Below are 20,868 nucleotides of genomic sequence, written 5' to 3'. Positions count from 1 at the left end.
GGCGTCAAGGGTGTTTATGCCTGCCATTCCTCTACTGGCTGCCCCACTTGGCCCTCAGCCTGCAGTGAGGCCTCTGACCCCGATGTTGCACGCAGCCCTGGCATCGACTGCCATCCAAGTTGCCACTCTCATGACATCAGTGGAGGAAGCTTCGCTGGAGTCAATGTGGGACCCAACTCCTTGAATGCCCCTCACAATGACATGATTCCTGTAGGTCAAGGCGGGCTCAGTTTTGGCTGATACCAATGATGAGTGTTGGCAGTCAAATGATGACCCTTGATACTCGGAGGAAGAGTCTTATGGAATACCATCTGACCCCTCCCCTCTACAGGAAAGGAGACAAGTCTCCCCTAGATATCCTTTCCTTCCCCTCTTAAGGAAATGGCGGCTCCTATTCCATTTCCTTTAGAAGTGGAGAACTAACCCAGGGCTAAGATTCTTGAGGTCCTGGACTACAAGTCCCCTCCTAGAGTTGCTGTGATGGTCCTGCTTCACGATATCTTGCAGGATGTTCTCGTTCGGAATTGGGAGTCCCCTTTGTCTCAGTACTCCCAAAAAAGATTGAAACCATGTACTGGATTCAGAGTACCTCAGGGTTTTATAAGCCTCACCTGCCTCATCATTCCCTGGTGGTTGAATCAGCCCTTAAATGGGCTAAGAGTTCTAGACACTATTCTTTGGCGCCCCCAGGCAGGGAAGCTAAAACCTTGGACACTCTTTAGGGCATAAGATGTTTCAGGCCTCTATGCTTGTGTCCCGTATTCAAGTGTGTACTTGCAGGATTCGATGCGCAAGCTGCTAGATTTGGCAGACATTCTCCCTCTGGAGCAGGCCGAATCGCTTTGCCAGTTGACCAAGCAGCAGAAGATGTGCGTAAATTCTTGGTCAGGGGCGCGTACAACACTTGTACAGTCTGCCCAAAGTATAACAATGCGCAGACTGTCATAGCTGTGTGTCTCTGGCTTAGAACCAGTGGCTCAACAGAGGTTAGTGGATGCCTCATGCCAGGGGGATAATCTTTTTGAAGAGAAGGTTGGGAAAGTCGCTGACCAAATCAAGAAGTGTGCTGATACCTGCCGAGTGCCTTCTGTATCTGCCTCTGCCTCCTCGTCGAGGAAGGGTGCCTACTACTTGCAGAGATGTTGGTACGCAACCTCCTCTCACCCGCCTCATTAGACTCAACCCCAGCATGCTCATTCCTGTCAACAGCGTGCGCCTAAGGCCCCAGGAGCTCCCCAGTCTCAGCAGGGGGTGAGCTGTTGACTGCCTCCAGCAGAGCATAGCCAGTTGGGGGGAGGCTGAAGTTTTTCTACGAAGGGGAAGCCCCTTGTAACCTCCAGCTGGTGGCTTCTTCAAATAGTCTGTCTTGGTTACACCCTGCACTGGCAACAAAGACCTCCAAATTGCACACTGAGAGCTCATTACCTCAGCTCTCGGCATGATCAGGTACTTGAAGAGGACCTCTCCGCCCTTCTGAAGGCCCGTGCAGTCAAGCCCATTCCACCATGTGAACATAGAATAACCATACTGGGTCAGTCCATTGGTCCATCTAGCCCAGTATCCACCAGGGGAGGAAGGGCAGGGATTCTATTCCAGGTACTTTCTTGTGCAAAAGAAGACAGGGGGATGCGTCCCATCCTAGACCTGAAGTCCCTGAACAAATTTCTGGTCAAAGAAAAGTTCAGGATGGTTTCCCTGGGCACTCTTCTCCCCATGATTCAGGAAAATGATTGGCTATGCTTTCTGAACTTGAAGGATGCTTACACTCACATCCCCCGATACTTCCAGCTCACAGGAAGTATGTATGATTTCGACTGGTAACAGCACTTCCAGTATTGCATGTAGCCTTATGGCCTTGCATCAGCTCCCAGGGTTTTTACCAAATGTCTAGCAGTAGTCGCATCATTGATATGCAGACTAGGAGTCCATGTGTTTCCATTTTTGGATGATTGGTTGGTAAAGAGCATGTTGAAGGATGGTGCTTGGGCGTCCACGTGGAGGACTGGGTGCTTGAGCTACTAGGCTTCATTTTAAACAACCCCAAGTCCTCTCTCTGAGAGGTATGGAATGCCTTGGTTGCTTTGTTGGGGGGGGGGGATGACCCTGTAATCTCTATTTTGTTAGCTATTTGTGGAAATCCTGATTTTGACCCGAGGAAGGATAATCCAGTATTTTGAACCTAGAAGTCCCACTTTATTTCCCATCTGGAACACGTTTTAACGTCAAGAGGCCACCATCATGCCTTTGAGGACCTTCAGCAATGAGTTGGGATCCAGTGGGGTACCCACTATGGGTATTGCCAACTACGCTACTGTGTCCTCTCACTGCCGATCATGTCATTGGGCTGAGGGACTGGTGCCGCTGTGATGGCTTTCTTTCAGTCACTTTCTAGGGAGGGGATCTCTGCACTGGGCACTTTGTTCCTACAGGGTGGAGAGGGATCTATTTGGACTTGGGCGGTGGATTTGGGGCAAGACTTGGAAGCCTGGAATCCAAGAGTAAATATTCGGACTTTCCCCCATTTGGTGGTGGGGCATGGCTCCAGGAATACTGCTTTCAAGTGATAACCGTGCTTATTTATAGCAAGTGCAGTTGTTTCATGCACACAGAGCACAGCTGCCTCTGTATCAAATGTGGTGGAGCTACTGGCACCTTGGGTCATTCTTTTTGGACATGTCCCAAGATTCAAAGATTCTGGTCAGCTGTTGTGAAGTACATGGTCTCTGGTCTGGGTGGGGCTGCTCTTGGCTCAGTGGAGCAATTACTGTTTGATGTACAAGGAGCATATAGGAATGGGACTAAGGGGCAAAATCTTCTGTCTAGAAGCCTGCGCCTCATTGCCCGTAAATGTATTTTACAGTACTTGATCTCAGAAGAGGCTCCCTCAGTGTGGCATTGGCAGAATCAAATCTACTTATTAGCCACTTGGACGTGAGGGCAGCACGTGGCTCTCTGAAGAAGAAAAAACAGTTTCTTTCAGAATGGACTGTTTATTTACATACCCTTGAGTTTTAGGGGATGAAGCTTACTGTTAAATCTGTTATAGCCTAGGGAACGATGGGGGGGGGGGGGGGATTGTTTAATACTAAGAAGCGTGAGTCTTCTTGGGGAGGGGAAGAAGTTATTGGGTTTCTGGGAGGAGGGGAAGGGGGATAACTATGTGAGGTATTGTTTTCATTCTCCTCCTTATGGAGGGCTAGAGGTATCAGCCTCCAGGGCGGAGGCCCATACTTTTTTTTTTTTCTCCCATCCTTACTGATTTAGGTTTTGGGGGGGGAGGGGAACTTTGATAGCTGGTTTGATTTGCTGGGGGTATGCCAGCTTGGAATGCTTTTTATTTGGTTTTCTATGGATGATGTATCTACTTTGTTTTGTGTTCTTTCAAGAAGTCATAAATAAAAATTGTTAAAACTCTAAACTACCTCAAGTCCTATCTGCGCCATGTCCAGCAGTTGGAATTCATTGGAGCCCTGCTCGATATGCAGAAGATTCGAGTCTTCCTTCCGGGGCCGAGAGCAAACACTCTAGTCGCACTGGCTTCTCTGGTTCAATCCTATCAGCAGGTCACATCTCTGTAGATGTTGAGGTTATTGGCCCACATTGCATCCACAGTTTGTGACGCCCATGGCATGTCCTCACATAAGAACTGCCCAATGGACCTCTATTTTCTCAGTGGTACCAAGCCACTGGGAATCTGGAAGATGTCATCCAAGTGTCACCAGTGCTAGCTCACTCTCTGTTGTGGTGGACCATTCGATATAATTTGACTCTGGGACTTCTATTCCAAATTCCTCAGCCCCAAAAAGTGCTGATGATGGATGCATCTCACCTGGTGTGGGGAGCTCATATAGATGGGCTTCACACTCAAGGTGCTTGGTCCGTCCAGAAAATGGTTTCCCAGATCAATCTCCTGGAGCTTCTGGATATTTGGAATGCTCTAAACTGGTTAAAAGATAGAAAACGGAGAGTAAGGTTAAATGGTCAGTATTCTCAATGGAGAAGGGTAGATAGTGGGGTTCTCCAGGGGTCTGTGCTCGGATTGCTGCTTTTAAAGATATTTATAAATGCTCTAGAGTAACTAGTAAGGCAATTAAATTTGCTGATGACACAATGTTATTCAGAGTTGTTAAATCACAAGAGTATTGTGAAAAATTACAAGAGACTGGGCATCCAAATGGCAGATAACGTTTAATGTGAGCAAGTGCAAAGTGATGCATTTGGGGATGAGGAACCTGAACTATAGCTACGTGATGCAAGGTTCCACATTAGAAGTCACCGACCAGGAAAGGGATCTAGGTGTCATTGTTGATAATATTTTGAAATCTTCTGCTCAGTGTTTGGCAGTGACTAAGAAAGCAAATAGAATGTTAGGTATTATTAGGAAAGAAATGGAAAACAAAAATGAGGACGTTGTAATGCATTTGTATCCCTCCATGATGCGACCACACTTTGAATACTGTGTGCAATTCTGGTTACTGCATCTCAAAAAAGATATATTGAAATTAGAAAAGGTACAGAGAAGGGCGACGAAAAGGACAAAGGGGATGAGACGGCTTCCCTATGGAGAAAGGCTAAAATGGCTAGGGCAGGACGTCCCCGTGAAGGGGCAGGGAAACCCGTATTATTGAAACAAGATGGACGTTTATCTTTCGTTTTCTTTAGGTTTTAACATGTAACAGAAATTTCACTGCTTTCTATCGGTGCAAAGTTCTTAACTTAGATACATGCAAGTGAATAAATATTAGCAGATTTAATTCATTGAGAATTTTAGAGTAGATGAATATCTGCTAGAAGTGCATTTTTGAAATCTTTGTTATGTATCCTATACTGTGTTTTTTTTTTTTTTTGTAAGCCATATTGAACTCAACCTTGTTTGGGATAATGTGGGATATAAATGTTACAAATAAATAAATGTTGTTTAAATGTTACAAATAAATAAATAACCTTTCTGTTAAAGTTGAGGGGTTAACAATTTGTTTTCTACTTTAGAAAAATGACCACAGCTGATCTTAATGAAAAGAATATTTTGAGTTCCTGCGGAAATCAGTGTCCAAAAGAGGTAAGCCGTAATAAATTATGTGCTTCCAAATATGCCTAGTAGACTAGTAGCTCAAGAAGGGAACAAAATAAAAACTGCATAATGTAGAAATCTGGATCTCTCAAAAGTCATAGGAATAAATTTGATGAATGCATTATAAATGTAGATAAGTGCTTTGGTACAGTTTGGTTAACAGTCCATCTAATGAACAATTGGTCTAAAAATTAAGGGCCCCTTTTACTAATCTGCACTAGCAATTCCCAGCGCGGCAATGCCGACAAAGCCTATTCACTTTGAATGTGCTTGGTTGGCATTGCTGCATGGAAGTTGCTAGCGCAATTTGGTAAAAGAGGCTCTAAATAATCTAGAAAAGATGTGAAGTCATACACCAATACTATTTAATCTTGTGATGGTATTTTGGGAAGAAAATTTCTCATGGCTTTCGATTATTAATTTATTCCTTATGCGGAGATTTATCAAATATATAACCTCTAATGTAAAGTTAGGGCTGGTGGAGGTTGTGGAGTCGAGGACTGTTCCAGAGTTTAAAAAGGCACGGGATAAGCATGTGGGATCACTTAGGAACAGGAAGAATTAAGGGTTACAGAGGATGGGCAGACTGGATGGGTCATATGACCTTTATCTGCCATCATGTTTCTATGTTTATGTTTCTATGCTAGAAGAATGGGCTTCAACTTTTAAACTGAAATTAAACAAGGAGAAAGCAAAGTTTTTGTCATTTAAGTAGCCCTTTTAATATGACTCAGGAGATGGAATTAAGCATTGATGGAATTAAGTTTTTTAATCCTTGTCATGTGTCTGATCACTTTTTTAAAGTCAATGAGAATATGCCACATTCTTTAATCTAATCAAGGCATTAAACCTACATGGCATTGCCCACAGTCTGCGCTTTTAGAACAACATTGACAAACTTTCGGACTTTTTAATTTTCTCCTATTAACATTTTTCACTCATTTATGTTTATAAAATTAACTTCTTCCATAAAGTTTGCTAAATTTAATTTCTGAAAATCAAAAGGACTGAGGCCTGTATCTTGCTGTAGTATTTTCTTTAAAAATTACAAAAATGTTTGCATCAGTATCCTGTCTCCTCTTGTTTAGAGCAGCTGAGCCATTAGACCAATTGGCCCATTTAGCCATTATGTATTTTAGACCAATTGTCCAGTTGACTGTCATTGGACCAAATCTTGGGGCCTGTAAATAAGTTATATAAATCTTGATGTATTTTAATACAAAATAGACATCGTGCTTTTTTGTTATGGAGGCCTTATCAGTTGGAAATTCCCTCTGGAAATTAAATCGACTGAGACTTTGTTTGCGTTTTGAAAACTATGTAAGACATGGTTATTTACAAGAGCATATAATTAATAGATTTTTGTCATTGGGAGCTTTAACTATATTACTTTTCCTTTTATGTATTGAACACTGCTGTAATGGCTTTGGAGCCTTCTTCAGGAGAAATTCTATAAGATGACTAAGGGGCCCTTTTACTACAGTTCATATTCCTGTTGATGTGCGATTTTGCATACACTAACCCAGTGTTTCACAAACTCTGCACCGTGGCAAACTCACAGGGGTGCCGCGGAGGAGGATGCATGCACAGTCACAGTGAATCCCAGGTCCCAGTTGTGGTGCAGCAGAAGGCTGCAAGGGAGCAGTGAATCATGCCCCCCCCCCCCCCTGCTGTTGGAGGATAAGGAGCGGCAGTAGAAAGGTTCCTAACAGTGATTCCCACAAGCTGCTAACGGGGGGGGGGGGGGGGGGGGGGGGAGGGGGGCAGGATGCAGCAAAGGGAGGCTTCCAGGTTAGCAGCAGGTAGCTTGTGGGAATTCTGCCGGGGACCCGTTGAGGTGAGAGGGAGCGTTGTGGGTGGGATGGGGGAGGGAAGGAGAGATATACTGCATGGGGGAAGAGGGGCAGAATTGTTGGGGTGGAAGGGGAGAAAGGGAGAGATGCAGCAAAGGGGTGGTAAGGGGGTGAGAAAGGGAAAATCTCTTATTTGGGAGTGGAAGGGAGGGAGAGATGCTGCATAGAGACGGGAAAGGGGTAAGAGAGGAAGAAATGTTGGACAATATGGGTGGAGGGGAGGGATAGATGGTGCATGGAGAGAGTGAGAAATGTTCAACATTTTTCACTCATGTATGTTTATAAAACATATGGTGGAGGGGAGGAAGGGAGAGATGCTGCATGAGAGAGAAGTAGGGTAGATACTGGATGGAGGGGGAGTAAAGGAGGGCAGACACTGGATGGAAAGGAGGAAGAGAAGGAGGGGCATGTATGGGAATGCCAGTGTCATTGGCTGAGGTATACCACCGATTTGCTCTGGAGCTTGGGCCTCAGGCAGTGGACCTCTTCATCTGATGGAGCTTGGGCTTCCCTGCCAGCAAAGGCAGGATTCAGTGCTGGGGAGGAGTCCTGAGAAGAAATGTATAGCCTAGGGGTGCCATGACCTGAGAAGTTAGGGAACCACTGTGCCAACCACTACCTCACAAGGGCGCAAACAGTTAATGCAGTGCATCGGCAGTTAGTGCACATAAATTCACACAGTAACAACATGTTTGTCATAGGGGACAAGATGTAGGTGGAGAATGGACTAAGGCTGCATATTGTAGTCAGTACATGGTACTTACTGTGCGCCAACTGTCACGTTTGCTGTTAGCATGGGTTTACTTAGCATCCCCTTTATAGGAGGTGCTAAAAATCTTTGCACTAATGTCAACCAAGTGGATGCGCACTACCAAAATATTCAGTGTGGGAATTGCAGAGGACATGCTGGCCATGTTCCCCCCACCCTCCAAATTAATGCACAGTCCTTTGCACTTAGCATGCCTTAATGGCAAAATTTAAAATGCACTAAGCGCAAAATTATAGCGTACTTTAGTAAAAGACCCCCTAAATGAATGACTGAATGCTGACAATTCAAATAGAACGTAATTCTTTTTCTCCGAGGACAAGCAGGCTGCTTGTTCTCACGACTGGGTGACGTCCACGGCAGCCCCGAGGAACAGAAATCTTCCTAGCAACAAAAGTTTGCTAGAGCCTTCGAGCGCGTGCAGGCGCAGCCATTTTCCCACTCGTCGCGCGAGAGTCCCGATCAGTTCTTTTCTTTCCGTGGTAAGGGAGTGACTGCTTGCGGTCTCTCTCCGTGTGCCCCTGAAAAGAGCCTTCGTTTTTCGCGTTTTTTCCGCTTTTTCTTTCCTTTTTGCTCTAGTTGAGCTATTTTCTCTTTTAAAAAAAAACCTTTATTTTCTAGGTTTTGTCCCCTCTTAAGTTTCTTTTCGTTTCCGTCGCAGCCCTCTTTAGGCCGCACGTACGCGCTTCTCGTTTTTGTGCCCTTTTTGGCACCATCGAGAACTTTGACTTCACCGCCGCTATTTTTCCGTCCATGACATTGAGGATTCCCAGTGGCTTCAAGAAGTGCGCTCGGTGCAACCAGGCAATCTCAGGTACCGACCCCCACTCGGTGTATTCAGTGCCTTAGGCCCGACCATCGCCCAGACGCATGTAAGTTGTGTCTTAGCCTTAAAAAGCGGACACAGGCATCGAGACAAACTCAGCGGGACCATCTGTTTGGAGCTTTGCCCAGGACTTCAGCGTATCTTTTTCAGCAGGCTGGAAAGCCTGGTTTGGAGCTCATGTAGTGTGATTGTTTTTTTAATCAGCTTGTAATTTAATAGGATGACTGTGTAGACTGCATGTGTTTCTTTCCTATAAATTAACTAGATTTCCTTTCCTCTTTTTTTTTTTTTAAATTAGTATCTTTGTAAACTACTTTATCTTAGCAGAATAGGACAGTATAGCAAACTTGATGATCAAAATGTTGTTGTGCTCCAATCCCACATAGCATTTTACCAAATCAGGTTGTTAAATCTCAAATTTCAATACTTTTTACATCAACCCACTTGAAGTCTAAGCTCTAATGCTGTTGTTTTCTGCTAAAAGAATGCTACATGGCTAAATTAATATTAAGCATATTCATATTCTTATTGCCTGTTTTTGAACTGTAGTTATCGTAGCAATGAAAGGTCCAAAAGTTTCCACAGAAGTTCAACACAAGAGAGAAGCAAGTGGAAACAACGTTTCAAGAGATCAAACCAGGATCAGGGTTGAGATGCTCCAAAAAACTTTATTGAGGACCCAACACGGTCCGTGTTTCGGTTTTTATAAAAACCTTCATCAGGGGTCTAAAAGATAACAATCAATCATATATATTATTAAATAAAAACAAATTAAAAACAAATTAAATCAAATACATTACAACAAATATAGAAATGTAAAAATACACCACATATAACAAATATAATGTATAAATAAAAAAGAATTTTAAAAAAAAATTTTTCATTATGAATCAAATTCATTACTCGAAAGTGTTGACTGAATCCATATATATATTGTTATTATCAAATGGATGTCATAGGGAACAAATGGTAAATCAATTATAAGTAATTAATTTATGAGACAATTAGTAAATTGATTATATGTAATTAAACCAACATTATAAAACCGTTTCCAAAAATATTATATATTAAAATAATTTGATATAAATATGACCCATAATATAGTGTATAAATTATGTATAACAGAAATGGTATCTATGAATGGAAGAACAAAAATTATATATAAATGTCATGAATTCAACAGAAGGCATTAATGTTATGTATTAAAGAAAAGACAATGATATGCTGAATAAGAAAAGGCAATAATATGCTAAATGAGAGATGAATAACAGGTAAATAACAAAAGGTTTACAGCAGATATTTTCTTAATGAGAAAAAGCAATGATATGCTAAATGAAAAATAAATAACAGGTGAGTAACAGAAGATTTACAGCAGATATCTTCTTAATGCATATATATTAAATAAAAAGGAAAGAAAAAATCATTTTGAACATACCAATCAGTAGTAGCACAGGACAAAGTAGTACTGACACAGGACAAAGTAGTACTGACAGACAAAGGAGCTTGTGAAAATGTAGTCTCTATAAAAAAGATTTTAATAATTAAAGATCATAATCATATTATAATAATATGTTGTATTAAAACGTTTAACGACCAAAATTTTGTTATGCTTAAAAGATAGCAAAAAAAATTTTATCATATTAAGTGAAAATATATAAATTCACCATCTATGAAATCATGAAGTAAAAGTTAAAAGGTTTTGAACATGTGTATCCAAATGTCGATAATTTTATCAACAAACGTAAAAAAACTTGAGAGGACAGAAAAGGTCTACACTTACACATTCCAACAAACCTAAAAGAGGACTATATGTCAAAACAAATTATATACTTCAAATTATACTAGCGCATAAGATATGTGTATATGTGCACATCCCTAACGAAAAGAGCACCGAAGGTCTTAGCAGAGAGAGCAACAACTAAGGAATATATACTCATGGTGTTGTATCAATCGGTCATCGTGTTTTGATAAAAAAAAAAAAAAAAAAAAAAAAAACCTTGTATATGACTTCAGTTTGGTAAGGAAATAAAAAACATCCCTAACGAAAAGAGCACCGAAGGTCTTAGCAGAGAGAGCAACAACTAAGGAATATATACTCATGGTGTTGTATCAATCGGTCATCGTGTTTTGATAAAAAAAAAAAAAAAAAAAAAAAACCTTGTATATGACTTCAGTTTGGTAAGGAAATAAAAAACTAAATGCCAAGATCCACTCCATGCTAATATGTGAGATGTAGATAGATATATCAGTATGTACCTTACGTTTAAAGCCGCCCAAAGTTCTAACAGAAAAGACATATCGATAGTAAAGTTATCATGTAGTTAGAATGAAAGCCAGCTACATATACATCAATGGCTTTAAACGTAAGGTACATACTGATATATCTATCTACATCTCACATATTAGCATGGAGTGGATCTTGGCATTTAGTTTTTTATTTCCTTACCAAACTGAAGTCATATACAAGGTTTTTTTTTTTTTTTTTTTAATCAAAACACGATGACCGATTGATACAACACCATGAGTATATATTCCTTAGTTGTTGCTCTCTCTGCTAAGACCTTCGGTGCTCTTTTCGTTAGGGATGTGCACATATACACATATCTTATGCGCTAGTATAATTTGAAGTATATAATTTGTTTTGACATATAGTCCTCTTTTAGGTTTGTTGGAATGTGTAAGTGTAGACCTTTTCTGTCCTCTCAAGTTTTTTTACGTTTGTTGATAAAATTATCGACATTTGGATACACATGTTCAAAACCTTTTAACTTTTACTTCATGATTTCATAGATGGTGAATTTATATATTTTCACTTAATATGATAAAAATTTTTTTGCTATCTTTTAAGCATAACAAAATTTTGGTCGTTAAACGTTTTAATACAACATATTATTATAATATTGATTATGATCTTTAATTATTAAAATCTTTTTTATAGAGACTACATTTTCACAAGCTCCTTTGTCTGTCAGTATATCTCCTGTGCTACTACTGATTGGTATGTTCAAAATGATTTTTTCTTTCCTTTTTATTTAATATATATGCATTAAGAAGATATCTGCTGTAAATCTTCTGTTACTCACCTGTTATTTATTTTTCATTTAGCATATCATTGCTTTTTCTCATTAAGAAAATATCTGCTGTAAACCTTTTGTTATTTACCTGTTATTCATCTCTCATTTAGCATATTATTGCCTTTTCTTATTCAGCATATCATTGTCTTTTCTTTAATACATAACATTAATGCCTTCTGTTGAATTCATGACATTTATATATAATTTTTGTTCTTCCATTCATAGATACCATTTCTGTTATACATAATTTATACACTATATTATGGGTCATATTTATATCAAATTATTTTAATATATAATATTTTTGGAAACGGTTTTATAATGTTGGTTTAATTACATATAATCAATTTACTAATTGTCTCATAAATTAATTACTTATAATTGATTTACCATTTGTTCCCTATGACATCCATTTGATAATAACAATATATATATGGATTCAGTCAACACTTTCGAGTAATGAATTTGATTCATAATGAAAAATTTTTTTTAAAAATTCTTTTTTATTTATACATTATATTTGTTATATGTGGTGTATTTTTACATTTCTATATTTGTTGTAATGTATTTGATTTAATTTGTTTTTAATTTGTTTTTATTTAATAATATATATGATTGATTGTTATCTTTTAGACCCCTGATGAAGGTTTTTATAAAAACCGAAACACGGACCGTGTTGGGTCCTCAATAAAGTTTTTTGGAGCATCTCAACCCTGATCCTGGTTTGATCTCTTGAAACGTTGTTTCCACTTGCTTCTCTTTTGAACTGTAGTTGGCATGATATTCATTCACTGGTTAGCTCAAGTTAGTAGCTTGTCATCAGGTTACAATATCTGTACTTGGAAACTTATTTCTGACACATTTGTTTTGTGTACAACGTTTTGCACCTTGTCTAGAAATTGTGGTGCTTGCAGTGGTGACAAGTAGGTCTTATCACAACACAGATACTATTATCACTGCAGGACGCGTTAATTGTGGCACATGATAGTTGCTTCATAGCCAGCAATGGTGTTTCTGGAATGGTAGTGTTGTGTTGATTAATTCCAAAGATCTTTATAAAGACTCTTCATTGCTTGAGACCATGTAACCTAAAATGGTATTTACTGATGTTTTCAGCATGGTACAGGCCAGCATTTGTTGAATGATATTACGTCATACAGCGCTCCAATCTTTTTCTTTCATTGATCAAAACCCACATTTATTTTATCATTTTTTAACTTAATTATTTTTAGTTAAGCAAAAACAAATATTGCCACATTTGTTTGAAAAAATAATTATGAGCTAGTGAAACACTAGAGGGTCTGTTTACAAAGCAGCGCTAGCAGCTGTCCATGCGCTAGTGCCGACACAGCCCATTCTAGCGCTGCGTAGTAAATCAGAGCGTTAATGTCTGTACCCGGTATGATGCTATCTGAGTCCTCAAATTCAGCTATAGAATACTAATGTAACCCGGTAGAACTGCTTCTTATATTTACACACCCGCAGTTACACCAACCATAGGACTGGCATAAGTGCAAGTATGTAAATTACAGTATTCTGTAAGTTGCACATATGAGTGGGAGCTCTGCCTATGTGTACACTTTCTTGCATTTACACACTATGCCACATATGGGTGCTTAGCTGTCCTGACACTTTCACAGGTAAGTGTACAATTACATACATAAGTGCTAGTAATGGTTCAAGGTTTATTAGTGCTTGATATACCGCCATACATAACAGGTAGTTTACAGTGGTTTACAAAACAGAAGCAATGCATACATCAAAGTCAGGAAAAGGAACTTCAAAGTTTAGACAGGAAAGGTGAAACCATCATTCCAATTTTGTAAAAACATTTTGAAATGAAAAGAGGGATGGGGGTCAGTAGGGCATCAGAAATAAACTGGGAGTCAGAGTGAAACAGCCAAACAAACTTTAATCAGGAGGAAAAGCCCTTCTAAAAAGCCAGGTCTTTAGTTAAAGTTTTAAATGACTGCACGAATGGAGAGGGGAAGTGAATTCCAATAATCTATGCAAAGTGTTTGTAAATGTGGACACAGTTTATAGAACTGCCCTTTAAGAGGGGGTGGAGTAGCCCAGTGGTTAGAGCACTGGGGTGATGACCAGAGAGGCCAGTTCAAATCCTACTGTTGCTTCTTGTGATCTTGGGCAGATCACTTTACCCTTCATTGCCTCAGGTACAAACTTACAATATGAACCCCGAGGGAACAGGGAAGTACTTCATGTACCTGAATGTACCTCATCTTGAGCTACTACTGAAAAGGTGTGAGCTAAATGTAAAACTAAAGAAAAATATATAAAGGGACACCTATTTTTAAGCACCCAGAAGGTATCTGTTTGGTGCATATTCCATAAAGGAAGGTAGGTGCATAGAATACTAGCATAGCAGCTCAATTACATATAAATAATTTAGGTGTGTCTACTTCATACAGCTGGTGTAAATGCTTACACCTAGATTGCAAAAACAGATGCATAACTTATAGCATTTTGTAATTTAGCAGTAAGGATTATTCCTTGCCTGACTTGATCAGTTTGTTTTGACTACAGTGGAGTACAGTATAAACTGAGGTCCTGTGTGGTTTTGGGCAAGTTTTGCTTTTTCTTACCTTTTGGTCTTCCTTTCTCATTTGTGGAGGAGACTTCGATATTACTGTAGGTGTTTATGAAAAAGTCTGCAAATGTATTTAACATATATTTTCTTCAAGTAATTTGATGGCAGCGGCCAGATATCTTGTAAAAGGAAATTATAACATAGCCTTAAGTATGAGAGAGTAGTAGTACTTCATCTTTTTGGCAACTGAAAACTATGATTTTACTACCAGTTTTTAAAGCTGTAATTGGAAAGCGTGCAAAATGTAACATTTTTTGCTTTTTATTAAGCTTTTTATTTTTTTTCCTTCTTTGCATGGGATTGTTTCTTATTAAATTTCCACATATAGAGGGAAAACTTCTTCAAAACATTGTTTGCTTTTGTTTTGACCACACAACTTGCTTGCTTGTTTTCAGTGAATATTAAACAGTGAGTCTTATCTTAAATCAGAAGAAAATAAAGCAAGTTGAAATTCTGAGGTGACTTTCAAAAGGTGAACCCAGCTGCAACATTTGCCATTTTAAAGGCTCATAAATATAAATGAAGAGTTTTGCCTTAATACCAGTCATGAAGAATAAATAATGAGTTTTAAGGAATGGTTACAATCTGTAGCTGAACTGCAAATAAAAATACAAATTTTAAAATGTAGGGCTAAGGCTTCACTTGTTATCAGTCTGTCAAAATAAAGAACAGAGGACTAGTAGTAGTGCTACATACTGCCGTGTAGTGGAACCAGGGTTTGAGTTGCAGCTCAGGTCTTCCACTCTGGGTAGATGGGACTTAATACACTGTAGGGGCAACATACAGAGTCTCTAAGGGGAAAAATATTCTATTGGAGTCATAAAATATACTGCCCATTTTCCATAGAGGATTCATAGTGGTTTACAATAAGGAGAGTTAAAGCTCTTTATATACAGCATTGTGAAATATCAAGTTATTTATTTACTGCATTTGTATCCCACATTTTCCCGCTGTATGGTAGGTTCAATGTGGCTTATATATTGCTAAAAAGGCGGTTACAAAATTTAGATTTGTGGAAGTCTAGTACATAATACAGTAGTAAAATAAAAATATGAGAGTATCCCGGATTATCTGGCATGTTGAATGATATTCAAAAGCATGGATTAATGAGACAGTCAACATGGATTTAGTGAAGGGAAATCTTGCCTCGCCAATCTACTACATTTCTTTGAAGGGGTGAGCAAACGTGGATAAAGGTGAGCCGGTCAATATTGTGTATCTGGATTTTCAGAAGGCGTTTGACAAAGTACCTCATGAAAGACTCCAGAGGAAATTGGAGTGTCATGGGATAGGAGGTAGTGTCCTATTGTGGATTAAAAACTGGTTAAAAGATAGAAAACAGAGAGTAGGGTTAAATGGTCAGTGTTCTCAATGGAGAAGGGTAGATAGTGGGGTTCCCCAGGGGTCTGTGCTGGGACCACTGCTTTTTAACATATTTATAAATGACCTAGAGATGGGAGTAACTAGTGAGGTAATTAAATTTGCTGATGACACAAAGTTATTCAAAGTCGTTAAATCGCAGGAGGATTGTGAAAAATTACAAGAGGACCTTGGGAGACTGGGCTTCTGAATGGCAGATGACTTTTAATGTGAGCAAGTGCAAAGTGATGCATGTGGGAAAGAGGAACCCGAATTATAGCTACCATCATGCAAGGTTCCATGTTAGGAGTCACAGACCAAGAAAGGGATCTAGATGTCGTCGTTGATGATACGTTGAAACCTTCTGCTCAGTGTGCTGCTGCGGCTAAGAAAGCAAATAGATTGTTAGATATTATTAGGAAAGGAATGGAAAACAAAAGGGAGGACGTTATAATGCCTTTGTTTCGCTCCATGGTGCGACCGCACCTCAAATATTGTGTTCAATTCTGGTCGCCGCATCTCAAAAAAGATATAGTGCAATTAGAAAAGGTGCAGAGAAGGGCAACGAAAATGATATAGGGGATGGGACGACTTCCCTATGAGGAAAGGCTAAAGTGGCTAGGGCTCTTCAGCTTGGAGAAAAGGCGGCTGAGGGGAGATATGATAGAGGTCTATAAAATAATGAGTGGCGTTGAACGGGTAGATGTGAAGCGTCTGTTTACGCTTTCCAAAAATACTAGGACTAGGGGGCATGCGATGAAGCTACAATGTAGTAAATTTAAAACGAATCGGAGAAAATTTTTCTTCAATCAACGTGTAATTAAACTCTGGAATTCGTTGCCAGAGAATTTGGTAAAGGCGGTTAGGTTAGCGGAGTTTAAAAAAGGTTTGGACTGCTTCTTAAAGGAAAAGTCCATAGACCATTATTATATGGACTTGGGGAAAATCCACTATTTTCTGGGATAAGCAGTATAAAATGTTTTGTTCTTTTTTGGGATCTTGCCAGGTATTTGTGACCTGGATTGGCCACTGTTGAAAACAGGATGCTGGGCTTGATGGACTTATTTTATGCACCTCAATTGCTTTATTCACTGACCCCCCCCCCCCCCCCCCCCCAATTTACTAAACCACGCGGCAATGCCGACACAACCCATTCAAAGTGAATGAGCAGTGTCAGCATTAGCGCACGGCCTAGCATACGGGGGTGAATGACTTCCAGCTGGTTAGACCTGGCCCTGTTAGTGCCAAGCTGGAGTCTATGAGGTAGGGTGCTTATTTTTTATTCTTGCACCTTAGCCTGGGGAATTCCTTGCTTTTTTTAGCTTAGTTCTGAGACGTTGTATAAACAATTTACACCTAATTTCAAGACTCAGTTTTTTTATTGGGCTTTGTAAGTGTAGAAGCATTGGAACAAGGGCAGCGGTAGCGTTGTAGTCTTCTGTGTTCCTAATTGCTAGGGTTACCCTATAGCTCCAGAAAAAAGAGGACAGTCTGAGCCAGTCCGGATTTCACCTCCACTGAAAGCAGTGGATGCAAAACCCAGACTGGCCCAATCCGTCCTCCCCTTCCTGTAGCCATATGGTAACCCTACTAATTACTTTAGGCCATTCTGGTCTCTAAGTGAGATGGAGGCGTATTTTCAAAGCACTTAAGACTTATAACGTTACGTGGAGGGGCATTTTCGATATGACTTCTAAGTTCGACTTTAGATGTTTTGCAAAAAAAAAAAAAAGTCCAAAATCTGAATAAGAAAAAAGTTCATTTTCCAAAAAGAAAAATGTTTATCTTTTGTTTTAGAAAATACTGTTTCTAAGAAGGTTTTGTGCTTTGAACGTTTTGTTTTTTTTGGTCCATTTTCAAGTGAAAAACGTAGAAAATCAAGCCATTAGGATGTAGGAAGGGCCAGCATTTTTAGTAGACTGTTCTCCCAGACATCCCAGAAGATAGACACCCTGGTGTACTTCATAAAACATGAGACCATAGTAGATCAGTTTTCCTTAAATAAAAATCAGACAAAAGATTGCAAATTAACACTGTCAACTACTGAGCAAGATGTAAATAGGAACAACAAACATAGTTTGAAAACTGATGTTATGTGAATGCCAGAAGCCTAAGAAATAAGATGGGAGAGTTAGAATATATTGCACTAAATGAAAAATCCTATATAATAATTTGCACCTCCAACGTTCCATCGCTGTCTGGCTGCCTGGGTTCGTAACATCTCATGACGTCAGCCAGCCTCCAGCGTTCCCTTCCCCCTCACTTTCCCGTTCTCAGGTCAAAACGTAATGACGTCAGAGGGTGGAACAGTGAGAGGGAAGGGAACGCTGGAGGCGAGCTGACATCAGGATGTTACCAACAGAAAGGAAGCCAGCCAGGCCAGCCAGAAAACGATGAGGTACAAAGGAATAGAGAATCGCGGCATATCGAGGGGAGAGCACAGCAGAATCGATGGACATGGATGGGAGGAGAGGACAGGAGAGAAGAGAATCGCGGGACACGGATGGGAGGGCAGGGAAGAGGAGAATCGCTGGACATGGAGGGGAGGGAAGGGAAGAATCGCTGGGAGGGGAGGGCAGGGGAGAGACAAAAAAATTGCTTACAAGAGAGCCTTCCTAGGGCCCGTTTCATTGTTGAGGAAATGGGCTGGGTTCCACTAGTTAGATATAATAGGCATCTCTGAGACATGGTGGAAGGAAGATAACCAATGGGACACTGTCATTCCGGGGTACAAATTATATCGTAGTGATAGGGTGGATCGAATTGGTGGAGGGGTAGCATTGTATGTTAAGGAGGGCCTTAAATCAAATAGATTGAAAATTCAGCAGGAAACAAAACACATCTTGGAATCCCTATGGATTGAAATTCCATGTGTTAAGGGGAAAAGGATAGTGAATAGGAGTGTACTACCGTCCGCCTGGCCAGGACGAACAGACGGATGCGGAAATGTTAAAGGAAATCAGGGACGCAAACAAACTGGTACATGTGGGTACTAATGACATAGGAAAATGTGGGAGAGAGGTTCTGGAAGCAAAATTTAGGCTCTTAGGTAGAAAGCTGAAATCCAGATCCTCCAGGGTAGCATTTTCTGAAATGCTACCTGTGCCACGCGCAGGGCCCAAGAGACAGGCAGAGCTCCAGAGTCTCAATGCGTGGATGAGACGATGGTGCAGGGAGGAGGGCTTTAGATTTGTTAGGAACTGGGCAACATTCTGGGGAAGGGGGAGCCTATTCCGAAAGGATGGGCTCCATCTTAACCAGAGTGGGACCAGGCTGCTGGCATCGGCGTTTAAGAAGGAGATAGAGCAGCTTTTAAACTAGAAATGGGGGGAAGGCCGACAGTCGCTCAAAAGAGCATGGTTCGGGATAAGGTATCTTTCAAAGATATCACCATAACAGGGAAGATAGAGTATCCTGATAGTGAGGTTGCAAAAGAGATTGTAGTAGATCGGGTATCTTTAAATAACAATAAAAATCAGACAAAAGATTGCCAATTAATACTGTCAAGTACTAAGCATGATGTACTTAGGAACAACAAACATAGTTTGAAATGTCTATATGCGAATGCCAGGAGCCTAAGAAATAAGATGGGGGAGTTGGAATATATTACACTAAATGAAAAATTAGATATAATAGGCATCTCTGAGACCTGGTGGAAGGAGGATAACCAGTGGGACACTGTCATACCGGGGTACAAATTATATCGTAGTGATAGGGTGCATCGGATTGGTGGAGGGGTAGCATTGTATATTAACGAGAGCCTTGAATCAAATAGATTGAAAATTCTGCAGGAAACAAAACACTCCTTGGAATCACTGTGGATTGAAATTCCATGTGCAAAGGGGAAAAGGATAGTGATAGGAGTGTACTACCGTCCGCCTGGCCAGGACGAACAGACGGATGCGGAAATGTTAAAGGAAATCAGGGACGCAAACAAACTGGGCAACACAATAATAATGGGGGATTTCAATTACCCGCATATAGACTGGGTTAATGTAACATCTGTACACGCAAGGGACATAAGATTTCTTGATGAAATCAAGGACAGCTTCATGGAACAGCTAGTTCAGGAGCCGACAAGAGAAGGAAAAATACTAGACTTAGTCCTTAGTGGTGCTCATGATCTAGTGCAGGGGGTAACGATACGAGGGCCGCTTGATAACAGTGATCATAATATGATCGTTTTTGATATTGGCATTGAAGGAAGTGAAACTAGGAAATCAAGTACGCTAGCGTTTAACTATAGAAAAGGTGATTACGACAAAATGAGAAAAATGGTGAAAAAAAGACTGAAAGGAGCAGCTCGCAGAGTAAAAAACTTGCATCAGGCGTGGATGCTGTTTAAAAACACCATCCTGGAGGTTCAGGACAAATATATTCCACGTATTAGAAAAAAGGGAAAAAAGACTAAACGTCAGCCGGCGTGGCTAAACAGTAAGATAAAGGAAATCATTAGAGCCAAAAAACAATCCTTCAGAAAGTGGAGAAGAGAACCAACTGAAAGTAACAGGATAGATCATAAGGAATGTCAAGCCAAATGCAAAGCGGAGATAAGGAGGGCAAAAAAGGACTTTGAGAAGAAATTAGCGTTGGAAGCAAAAATACATAGTAAAAATTTTTTTAGATACATTAAAAGCAGGAAACCGGCCAAAGAGTCGGTTGGGCCGCTGGACGAAAATGGTGTTAAAGGGGCGATCAAGGAGGACAAAGCCGTAGCGGAGAAATTAAATGGATTCTTTGCTTCGGTCTTCACCGAGGAGGATTTGGGGGGGACACCGGTGCCGGAAAGAATATTTGAAGCGGGGGAGTCAGAGAAACTAAACAAATTCTCTGTAACCTTGGAGGATGTAATGGGTCAGTTCAGCAAGCTGAAGAGTAGTAAATCACCGGGACCTGATGGTATTCATCCCAGAGTATTAATAGAACTAAAAAAATGAACTTGCGGAGCTACTGTTAGAAATATGCAATCTGTCCCTAAAATCGAGTGTAGTACCGGAAGACTGGAGGGTAGCCAATGTTACTCCGATTTTTAAGAAGGGTTCCAGAGGAGATCCGGGAAATTATAGACCGGTGAGTCTGACGTCGGTGCCGGGCAAGATGGTGGAGGCTATTATTAAGAATAAAATTGCAGAGCATATACAAAAACATGGACTGATGAGACAAAGTCAGCACGGATTTAGTGAAGGGAAGTCTTGCCTCACCAATCTAATGCATTTTTTTGAGGGGGTAAGCAAACATGTGGACAATGGGGAGCCGGTTGATATTGTATATCTGGATTTTCAGAAGGCGTTTGACAAAGTGCCGCACGAAA

At 40.3% G+C, this 20,868-nt stretch overlaps 1 protein-coding gene across 1 annotated transcript in view; it reads left to right on the top strand.

Annotated features, from left to right (window-relative positions):
- Window positions 1-20,868, top strand: part of NFXL1 (nuclear transcription factor, X-box binding like 1) — a 259,254-nt gene that overhangs the window by 182,270 nt on the left and 56,116 nt on the right. The window contains 1 exon segment of the mRNA XM_030191351.1: window positions 4,990-5,059. Within this exon segment, the coding sequence (XP_030047211.1) occupies window positions 4,990-5,059 (70 nt within the window).

Source organism: Microcaecilia unicolor, chromosome 2 (assembly GCF_901765095.1).
Source record: "Microcaecilia unicolor chromosome 2, aMicUni1.1, whole genome shotgun sequence".
Lineage (NCBI taxonomy): Eukaryota > Metazoa > Chordata > Amphibia > Gymnophiona > Siphonopidae > Microcaecilia > Microcaecilia unicolor.
Note: the sequence above shows the minus strand (reverse complement) of the source record. Positions and strands in the feature narration are given on the sequence as shown.